This window comes from Schistocerca nitens, chromosome 4, assembly GCF_023898315.1.
Source record: "Schistocerca nitens isolate TAMUIC-IGC-003100 chromosome 4, iqSchNite1.1, whole genome shotgun sequence".
Taxonomy (NCBI): Eukaryota; Metazoa; Arthropoda; class Insecta; order Orthoptera; family Acrididae; genus Schistocerca; species Schistocerca nitens.
Window position 1 is genome coordinate 294476877 of NC_064617.1, and position 11783 is coordinate 294488659.

General features: G+C 43.7%; 1 protein-coding gene across 1 annotated transcript in view; it reads right to left on the reverse strand.

The window, feature by feature from the left end:
• The window catches only part of LOC126251405 (ABC transporter G family member 20), a 423401-nt gene extending 412388 nt beyond the window's left edge, over positions 1–11013 (reverse strand). The window contains exon 1 of the mRNA XM_049951813.1: positions 10845–11013. Within this exon, the coding sequence (XP_049807770.1) occupies positions 10845–10855 (11 nt within the window). The 5' untranslated portion in view covers positions 10856–11013. The remainder of the gene's footprint in view (positions 1–10844) is intronic.
• Positions 11014–11783: the final 770 nt, after the last annotated feature.

Sequence of the window (11783 nt, forward strand, 5' to 3'; positions counted from 1 at the left end):
GACAGCAAAAAAATGGGTCCGGCTCCAGTTTTTGCCTCGCCTACCTGCCACATCCCGGAGGCACTCCGCCGGTCTGCATCTGCGGCTCTCAGGTCTGCCATTCCGAGGGCCTCGCCTCTGCTCAGGGCGAAAAAACACTCGCTGTGTGGTGAGCAAAGGAGGTAGAGGATGTACCATAACAGTTCGTGAGTTAAGGGGAAAAGTGCGATAATGCGTAGAAATGTCCGCTAAAGTAAAGGCAGTTACTTCCTCACGACGTTAAGAATCACCCTGAACAACTGTCATCGCTCCCAGTGCTGTTTTGTTTTACTAGGCTACGTACTGCCAGATGTGGCATGTCTTTAACTTCATCCGACCTACCTACCCAGTTGTAAGGCACTCTACAATTTAACCATCACTCTGAACAACAGCGTAACTTGACACTTTTCTCTTTTTACAATTCCGTGGTTGCGGTGAAAAACTGATAAACAGGTCATTAGGGCCTACCGAGTGTTAGTCTGACACGGACTTTCAAAGCAGAAATGGAAATGAGCGTACGGTATCGTGGGCCGGGAGTCCCCCGTGTGGGGAAGTTCGGCCGCCGACGGCAAGTACTTATTGCATTCGACGCCACACTGGGCGACTTGCCCGTCGAAGATGGCGATGAAATAATGATGAGGACAACACAACACCGAGTCCCTGTGCGGAAAAAATCTCTTGCACCAGCCGGGAATCGAACCCGCGCCCCTTGGCGTGGCATTCCGAGCGCTGGCCACTCAGTTAACGGGTCAAAGCAGACTATTCACATTATAATGTGTATGTTAGGCCTGACGTATGAAAAACAAAATTTTGTGTTCATTAATACATGTTTCGTCGTTAGTGGAGCATAATCAGCGACACTTTGCCGTTTTTCGTTATGCCATCGTGTTGCGTGAGGAGAATTGGACGTCTAGAGCACATGTTGCCGGCACCTGTTTTTAGTGTCTGGTAAGTAAAGATTCAGAAAGTTATAAAGTGCAAAGTTCCCTTTTATATCGGCATGAATCGTTCCGTGCATGGTCCAGCGCTAAAAATTCAGCATATGATCTTGTTTAGAAACTTGCGATGACGTGGCAGTTACCGCTGTCAGCGATTCGCCGCAATTTGCATAAGAGATTCATCCTGCTGTGTTAAAACGAGGATGATATTACAGTCAATTTTTATCTTTATACTATACAGTTAGTGACTCAGTTTAACTTGGCCCCAACAATGCATGGAACTTGGAGTACCCAGTAAAAAACAGAGTAGAAAAAATGAAAGCTTTTGAAATGTAGTTCCATAGTAGGATTTTAAAAAATTAAATTGAATGATAAAGTACTAAATGAAGAACTTAAAGAAATGACGATGATCAATGTCCAAAGGCAATAACGATTCCCATTCGAAGAGCAGAAAACGATTTCAAAGCTGTATCGGTATTTTTCGGCGTTCAGGGACAGTGGAAAAAAATCACATTGCCCACAATTGCGACAATGGACCACACCCACGAAAGCGACTAGAAATTTCACACTTTCGTAATAAGTTTTAAACCCATGATACCGTGAATTTTTTTAAACAACGCGGAACTTCAGAGCTATTGAAACACATAGAACTGTTGAACGTCAATGCTTATAGCAAGAGAACGAATTAATGCAGTGTATTTTTAGGTTACAATGGAAATCAAGACAATGCTGGATATTAGCGTTAACACCGATTTTAAACTGTTGAAGGCACGTCCGTTTAGAACTGCATTGTGTTTTGCAGACAATACTACTCCTCAGTTCAGTTTTGGAAGCTTGGCGGACAAAAAAATTTAGTGACAGTTTTCTTAACGTTGAGAGATGGAGAGATGGCAGTATTATTCAGGAATTTCTGCAGTACGTGCCGTTCTCTGTGCACCGCCGTCTGCCTATAACGATCTACTAATAATTTCATATGGGTAACATGGTTTTTCATTTCTTACATAACATGAAATTCACAGATGTTGACGGAAGCCTAGTTAGATTTTACACTGAATACGCTTCGGAAATACCTCCTTTCCTAGCTCATACCCATAATTCTCCTCCGTAAACGGAAAGGAGCACATGTCACTCTTATTTACAAATAGAATAAAATATCGGCTACATATATTAGGAGACTGGTGTTAATGATATCAACCCACTGCAGTTTTCTAGGGCAAACACTAAGATCGAATATTATGACTTTTCTGAAGTAAAACGAATCTCTGTCAAAGAATCAGACAGATTTAAAAAAAATCACTCGTGTGCAGCACAGTTTGCTTTGTTCATACAGCATATCTTGCAACACAATAGATGCACTTCTGAAAAGCGTTCGATACTGTATCATCCTATCCACTAGTAACCAAACCACGATCATACGGAGTATCTTCACAGATACTCGACTGTGTCGATGAATATTTGGCAAAAACAGAAACCAGTACGTTATACGGGAATCTTATACAGAAACGGAAATAACATTGGTTGTGCCCGAAGGAAGCATCACAGGACCTCTAACGTTGTCAGTATATGTAAACGATTCATCGGACAGGATCAGCACCACTACAACATTGCTCCATGACGATGTAGTTGTGTACAGGGGAGTTGGATTATCGCAAGGAAATGCAGGAAGACTTGGAAAACATTTCCACTCGTTGTAATGAATGGCTGTTGTTTTTAAAAGTGGATCAATGTAAGATAATGGCCATGACAAAGAATAAGATCCGTTTAGTATACGACTGGAACACGGCTGGTGAAATCTTCAACACATCAGAGCTTATTAGTATTTAAGGGTGGTACTAAGAAAAGATATGAAATGGAAAGGTCACTTAAAATAAGTATCAGAGAAGGTGTTTGGAAGATTTGTTGGAAGGGTTCTGGGAATGGGCAGTGCATCTGTAAAGGAGAACCTGTACAAGGCGCTGGTGCGACCAGTTCTAGACTATTGTACCAGCGCTTATCAAGTTTCCAGTACAAACGTCTTCGGAGACGGGTTACTAGAACCGTAACAGGTCGGAGAGAGTGTAACAGAAATGCTCACGAGATTGAGGTAAGAGAGGCTGGGAGGTGTACAGAGTCATACACACCGTCCATCTGAAAATTTCCGAGACTGATGTTATTCCAGGCGTACGACTATAAGCAGCTGCGGTGGCAGATTGAACTAAGAACTATAAACAGCAGACGTGCGTTCGACCAGACAGTTGTAAGCAGTTGGCGTTAAGTGGTGGACGTGCGGCCATGTGTCAACATTGCTGCGTCACAAATCGTATAGCAGTAACGAACAAAACATCTTTAAATCAAGTGTTCAAGCCATTCTCCAGGAAAAGAGAAAAGCTTGTCTCGCACACCGTGACAACCTGGACAAACACGACACGTGGGCGCAAGCTACGACTCGCCTGAAATTCAAAACACGGAAAGCCTTTTCTGGAAAAAAAATCATCACGTGTGAAGGGACTTGGAATTGTGAATACGAATCTACCACAAACGACAAAGTGCACAACTGGTCTCTGATCTACTTCTACATCTAGATACATACTCCGCGAGCCACCTCTCGGTGCGTGGCGGAGGGTACTCTGCACCATAATTAGTCGTTTCCTTTCCTGATCCACTCGCAGATAGAGCGAGAGGAAACGACTGTCTATATGCCTCCGAATGCTGGCGGCGGTAGGATCGTTCTTCAGTCACGTTCAAATGTCGGTTCTCTAAACTTCAGCTGCGTCCTTCGAAAAGAATGTCTTCTTCCCTTCAGGGAATGTGAATGTAAATCTGATGCGAGTTGAACAGTGTCCCAAGGAAGGAAATTTGTGACAGTTTGACATGGTTGCTACAAATGGCTCTGAGCACTATGGGACTTAACATCTGAGGTCATCAGTCCCCTAGAACTTACAACTACTTAAACCTAACTAACCTAAGGACATCACACACATCCATGCCCGAGGCAGGATTCTAACCTGCAACCGTAGCAGTCGCGCGGTTCCAGACTGAAGCGCCTTTAACCGCTTGGCCATACCGGCCGGCTGACATGGTTGTATGAACCATGCATGAAGCATATCCATAACACTTTCGTGCTGATCAAACTTTTTTTTTTTCCATCAGTCTACTGACTGGTTTGATCAAACCTACCGGTAACAAATCTAGCAGCTTGCCTTTGAATTGCTTCGATGTCTTCTGTCAGCACGATCTGGCACGGATCCCAAACACTCGAGCAGTACTCAAGAATAGGCCTAGCATCCTATAAGCGTTCTCCTTTACAGATGAACCACTCTTTCCTAAAATTCTCCCAATAAACAGAAGTCGATCATTCGCCTTCCCTCAAATGCTCGTTCCATTCCATGTCGCTTCGCAACGTTACGCCCAGATATTCAAGCAGGACACTGCTAATGCTGTATCCGAACATTACGGGTTTGTTTTTCCTACTCATCCACATTCGCTGACACTGAAGAAAATGTGAATGTGGTGCGCGAGTTGAACAGCGTCCCAAGACTTTTCTGACAGTTTCACATGGTTGTATGAGCCTTCTGTGCGCTGTATTCAAGTGAGGAAGGGCACGCAGAGCACCTGAAGCATTAAATCACCATCTTAAATTTTTTCTTTTCTTCTTGTTTATCTAGTCTCGTAATTTTTAAACTGATGGAGGAGACAGTCATGATCACTCAATATGTGAATGAAATAACGCTGGGAATTGATAGTACTGGTACGATGTACCCTCTGCCATTCAATGTAGAGTGGCTTAAGAAAGTTATATGTTGACTACAACAAAATACTAAAACCCCTTCCAGAAACACGGCAGTGATTCAATGTGTGTTTGTATATTGACGAAAGGATGCGTCGATTGTGAACTATACAGATTTAGTAGTCTGAGGAATTAAGCAAAACGTGTCTCTGTCACGACAACTGTTTTCAGTAGTCGCGCAGGGCTATTCATAGTGCGAAAAGGCAAAAGGAAAACATACTGATAAATAACACATGATTCAAGTACAATTTGTAAGTTTACAATTTGTCTCAAGAACAGATACCCTTCCACAACTAATGAGAGACCTTAACAGAGCAAGTTTGAAAGTAGTCACGAAAATCGCTTACGGTATGACATACGTTGTCTATAAGGAGCATATCGAAAAGAAATGTAAGTCAAATAATCTGCTTATGAATGTTTCGATTTTGGGAAGCTGAAGACAACGACTGAGTGCGCAAGTTGAGGTAATACTAAGGAGCTTAATTTTGTCCATGTTTATGGAACTACTTAAGTCTACGACTGTATTTTAAATATAGGAAATAAATTTAACTGATTCAGTCACTTTCTTACTAATATTTATTAGCACGACGTGTTTTGCAGCGTGGTCCCATCATCAGGTTACACAGAGTTAAGAGTCTCTGGAATGATGTAAATTTGAATATGAAAGTGTTGAGGGAATGGGACGTATTTATTACTTTACTCTGTGACTCAGACAAATGAATTTCCTGTAAAAGTGGTTGAGTGACGATACATAACCTTCATGGCACACCCAGCAAATAATACTCGTCTTACTTCAGATTAATTTAATGTAAATATAGCTGTAACGCACCTGATGATAGCAGCATCCTGCCAAAACATGTGCTAAGAAATGTTAGTAAAATAATTTCGTTAATACTCTAGCGCGCCATGTGCTTTTAGAAATCTGTATAAGGGTGACTGAAAAGGAAAAACTTTCAATAATTATTAGTTATGGTCCTCTTAATGCAAGATCGATTGACAAACTAAGGTTCTCTAAGTGATCCGCTGAGAAGTACTTGTTGGAGGATATGACTAGGAGAGACAGAAAAACAAATGGACGTGGAAGACGTAACTACCACCGCAAGGAAAATGAAATCGAAATGAGTGGGATTTGTAGCCATGCCAATGTATAATACAAGGTCCATGCATATTTTGCTGTATTCCGAGTGATACTAAAGGACAGAGACGACGAGGTAATGGAAGATGGGTAGATGTCACTTGAAAACACGATGGAGTAACAGAGAAGAGTATACCTGCAGACTGAAATGTGTAGCAAAATTTGGAGGAGATTCTACTGCAGCATTGGGTGTCGAGTGGTTAACGATGTTCGTTGAGACGAATATTTCTGCTTTCCGTATTTGAATGGGGGCTTTAAATATTAACATATGTGTGAAGCAAATTTTTAGGAGTGGTCTTTTTTTTCTCAGAAACTAATACGTGTGTGAAAGTCTTGCCGGTGACTGTAACACAGCCTGTTGAAATAATACATACCACTTCATAATCAGGCATTATCTTTAAACACCCGGTGGCCAAGTGTCAGTTGCGGGTTGCCTGCATATCGGCTTCCAGGGGCAACAAAAAGTTTAATTTTTAGTATTTCGTATAATTATAGACCGAATATAAAAATTTAACATCCTATCATAATTTACGCATTACAGGTACAATCTTACGTTAAATGTTTATCAATAAACCTAGTATTAAATTTAGAAATTGTGTACATGTCTCTCATGGCGCCCAAATTACGCAGACTCTATTCATTCACTATTTAAGAATGAGAGCGATTAGCGACCTACAACAAACTTTACACATAGTTTCAAACCTTTCCGAAGCTTTTTTTCACTGACACCCCCTTACAAAATGGCGAAAGGAAAAAAGTTTACCGACTACTATATTTTCGCTGTTGATGCAGTAAAACTTCGGCATCAAATTTGCTTTTGAGTTTTTAATCACTCTACATGTTACCAACATAATTCGTGTTTTGTGCCTTCAACCATTAATGTTTTCCATGATTAATGTCGAATGTTTAACACATTAACTCATTTGTAAAGTAAATCTACATTTACATGATCTATGTCAGCATTATTACCCAGCAATTCACACTTAAGTCTTTGGTGGGCGGTTCACAGAAATATTTTCAGATTATTTTTGGACCATTACAGTCTCGAATAGCCCGTGGAGAAAATGAACACATATAGCTTTCCGCGCGTGCTTCCCCTTTATTTCATTACAATGGTGATGATCAACATGTGCGTGGAAGTCAACCAAATATTGCGACACGCGGAGGACAAAGTTGGTGACTGAAATTTCGTGTAAAGATCTAGCTACAACTAAAACCGTGATTGTTTTTATGATTACCGCCCCAACTCGCTCATCATATTCATGCCACACTCTTCCCTATTCTGCGATAATACAAAACGAACAGAGCTTATTTGAACTTTTTCAGTATCCTCGCTAATCCTATCGGACAATGGTCCAATGTTGTTGATGTGTGGTGGTTTCAGCCCGAAGACTGGTTTGATGCGGCTTTCTACACTAGTCTACCCTGTGCAGGCCGCTTCATTTCCGAATATCTACTGCAAACTATATCCATTTGAACGTACTTACTACATTTAACTTTTTGTCTCCCTCTACGATTTTACCCCCCTCCCCTCTTCCCTTCAGTACTGAACTGACGAGTATGAGTCCTTAATGTCTCAGAATGCGTCCCATCAAACAGTTTGAAACCATTTTATACATGGGAGTTCGATTCTCTAAGGAGATTGGGCGGGGGGGGGGGGGGGTGTTATTGGTAATTTTTGTTAGCCATAACTCGTTTCGGACCATTTTTTCATCTTAAGCTGACAATTTTCGTACTAGCTCAAAAGTCCCTGTAAGTTTTTGTCGTTTCAGCTTTGTACTAGGAAGATGGTGGACCGTTGTCGTTGATATTAACTCACACCGGCATTGACTGCAACTTCAGGAAAAACTACCACGGTTAACATCAAGGGAATTGAAGACCAGTTAATCAACGAGTTACCTCACGCCGCCATCTGACTTCAGGCAAAGACGAGCATACAATTTCTACGGAGCCGAAAATGTGGAAAGCCAGTGAGGGAAGATGCCGTTCAAGGCCCAAAATCGTAACCTCGCTTTTTCCATCGCTTTGTGGTCCTGGAACGTCTGTCGTTATGGGAACTCCTTACAGCAGGAGCTTTATGGGACTCTTGTGAGTAGTGCATATACGTTCGCAGAGGATGTTTGGAATGCAGAAGCAATTCTCGGACGCCCGAGCCATGTAATTGGATAACCCAGCTCGGCGCCACCAGCTGCGTAGGCAGCTTCCACGTCCTTGAGGCTGCGTTCTTGGCGCTACCGCCGGCTTATACACATGCCCGACCCGTCGCTGGAACCGCAACCAAAGCGAGAGCTGGAAGGTAAACAGCGCGGGCAGCCTGTTGCGTCGGCTGCTGGACTGCTGCGCCTGGAACTTTGATCTTTTGCAAATTATCTTAGTGCACGCCCTCCGAATCAAGGAGCAGTTTTGTTTGCAATTGGATCCCGCAGACCCCTGCGATTGTAACTAAAAAAAAATTCTAGAATAAAACACATATGCTATTTCGGGCACCATTGAAATTGGTACGGTGAAACTTCCTGGCAGTTTAAAATGTGTGTGCCGGGCCGAGACTCGAACTCGGGACACAAGTGAGAATTTTGTTATGGTACGATGCATTTCGGCAGCACTGCCTTCCGCTGCTAAATTAACTCGTTTTGTTTTACCGAAAGTTTTGTCTTTCGGGCTAGGACAAACCTCCCTGCGCTTTACAATCTATACAAGGTGTCCTAGGAAAAATAGTTAACATTTAGGCATATGACCGGAAAGATTATTCGAAACAAAAAGGTCTAGTGAGCATTGGCACTAAAATGCATACCTTAAGAGCTGTGAACACTTCATATTCGATACTGCGGAACAAATCTCTTCTACTGGAAGATCTTTGAATTCCATATTTTGTGAGGAGGCAGTATGGACAAAAAAAGAAAAAAAATCTAGTAAACGTGGGCTCTAAAACGCATACTTTAACAGCTATCAGCACTTCTTCGTTAGAAGAAGTGTGTTTCACAAAAGCAAAGATGAACAGGTGGTCTTTGAACATAGCTCATAAGATAAGCACTTTAGAGCACATGTTTACAGCACATTTTTTGTTGTGTTTGTTGTTTTTGTCCATACTACCACCACTCAGAAACAAAAGCAAAGAGCCTGCAGTACAAGAGATTTGTTTCACAGTATCGAAGATGAAGAAGTGCTCATAGCTCTTAAAGTATGCATTTTAGAGCCCATCTTTATCAGATTTTTTTGTTTCGAATGATAGTTCCTGCAAATCCCTGAATACTGACAGCCGGCCGAAGTGGCCGTGCGGTTAAAGGCGCTGCAGTCTGGAACCGCAAGACCGCTACGGTCGCAGGTTCGAATCCTGCCTCGGGCATGGATGTTTGTGATGTCCTTAGGTTAGTTAGGTTTAACTAGTTCTAAGTTCTAGGGGACTAATGACCTCAGCAGTTGAGTCCCATAGTGCTAAGAGCCATTTGAACCATTTGAACCTGAATACTGACCATTCCTCTTGGAATACCCTGCCTACTAGTGAGATCTAAAGAAAAGTATCCGTCATGAAAATACAATTCATACGTTTCACATAGACACCTGAGGATGGCAGGCGCTGTCGAAACCCATATAACTGTAAGAAGTGGCACAACGGGTAAGACGCTGTGTTTTAACTGAGGAGAACGGCAGTTGAAATTCATTTCGGGTCCATTCAGGATTTGGATTTCACGACGCGTTTCAGGCAAATTGCGGGATGGTATCTTTGAAACCGTGAGTACCACTGTCCTTCACTCACGCTTGTTCAGTCCGAGCTTATGATCCAGCTTTGATGACTCCTTGATGAACCTCCCTTCCGAAATGTATTACGCTCATTTTTTTGATGGACTGAACATGAGGGAAGCAATAAATAAACGAAAGTCTGACTTAAGCGTAGGTTTATTATGAACATTTTGCATAAAAAGACGTAGTGACGTATGTCTTCCATACTACTAGAGAGAATTAACGAATGAAATTAGAACCGTTCTATCAGTCCAGCCTTTATCTTTGGATTGTGGACGAAAGTAAAACAGCGACGACAGATCTAGTCCGAGAAAACAAGAGATGTGAACTATGAGCAAGTTATTACGTCAATGCAGAGTTCGATAATGGTCTGTGTGGTGCAAAAATATGTCCGATCTTGTTGGAAAAGTACGAGAGGGGATACTCTAGACTAGACAAATGTTATCGAGCTCTGCTTTTAATTTTGCCAAAGTTCAGAATTTTCTTTGTTTCGAAAAGTCGAGCGGATTTAAAACTGTACCTTTACGTACGAGCACGGGCATAATATCATACTGTATTCCGTAGCAGAGATGTCTGTTTGCACCGTATACATAGTTTTCCTACAACGAGCCACTGAAAATACAATAGATGGCTACATTGTTTCATTTTATTCTCCTCCGTATGTAATATCGTCGGTCCCCTGTAATCGTCCAAAGCAATCCTGAGGAGTCTCAGTGAGACTGGAGAACTGAGTACTAAAAGACAACTTCCTGTCGCTGAGCTCTTGTGAATATTTTCGTATTCGTGCACTTAACATTAAAAAGGTGTGTCAAAATGCAACTTCAATGTGACGTAGTAGTGAAAAGCTGTCCTTCGCTGAACATTGATCTGTTCCATGCCGTCGACATTCGCAACACAACTGATGCATAACAGTCAGTTTGGTAACTTCCAACTCTCCTGGTTGGTACCTCTGGCAATACATCAGAGTTTTGACCGCCAGGTTGTTCTGAAATCGTTTGCCCGACTTGGCACTTCCGACTGGGCAGTGCCAAGCTTGGCAAGGAAAGGAAATGTGACGCCACAGCACGCGGTTGACGTGATGAGAATGCTAGTTTGCACGTGCGACGCGTTAACGTACGCAACGTACAGGTCTTCCTTAGCAGGGGTCGGATCGCACAGGTATTGCTGAACCAGCGGCGGCGCTCTTATGGATGCTGCATCTGCCGCCAAGCGCCGCCGAAGAAATTTCCATCCGCTAGGGGTAACTTACGTGAGGAGCATCTCGTTCTCTGCTGGGTAATCCTCGGCGGAGAAGTGGCAGTTGCACCAGGCGACGGACTACCGGCCGGCGCTACGACGGTCACAGAACGGGTACTAGCAACAGGTGGCACTCGCGTCCGGCGCACGGTCAGCGATGCGCACAGTATGAAGGCTGAGGAGCGACTGACGCCATGCGCTGCGCCTCCGCGCTGACAGGAGCTGCAGGCGCGCTTTCTCCGCTGGCGGCAGCACCTGCGCCGGCCGGTGGTCGGGGCGGGGGGGGGGGGGGGGGGGGGCGCCACAGGTGCGCGTAAGTGGAAAAGTGGATGATGGCGGGGGCAGCGGCGGGCGGTGACGTTCTGCGCCTGGTGGCCGATGGGCCTTACCGCTTCAAGACGTCACGCACATTAATTAATTACGGCAAATGCGTACGGACAGACGAAGACCGGGAGGATGATGTGTTTTTGCTGCACCTGTGACAATTACCACGGTGACATACGACACAACATACGTATGAGGAAATTCGAACCGGATGTCGCTGCCATGTTTACATTTTACTAGCCCAATCAAATATCCGTTTACCGAGCGTCAGATAGGTTCGTTGGTTGGTTTGGGGAAGGAGACCAGACAGCGTGGTCATCGGTCTCATCGGATTAGGGAAGGATTGGGAAGGAAGTCGGCCGTGCCCTTTCAGAGGAACCATCCCGGCATTTGCCTGGAGTGATTTAGGGAAATCACGGAAAACCTAAATCAGGATGGCCGGACGCGGGATTGAACCGTCGTCCTCCCGAATGCGAGTCCAGTGTCTAACCACTGCGCCACCCCGCTCGGTCGAGCGTCAGATATTTCACACTATGAGCCGGCCGCTGTGGCCGAACGCTTCTAGGCGCTTCAGTCCGGAACCTGCTACGGTCGCAGGTTGGAATCCTGCATGGCTGTGTGTGATGTC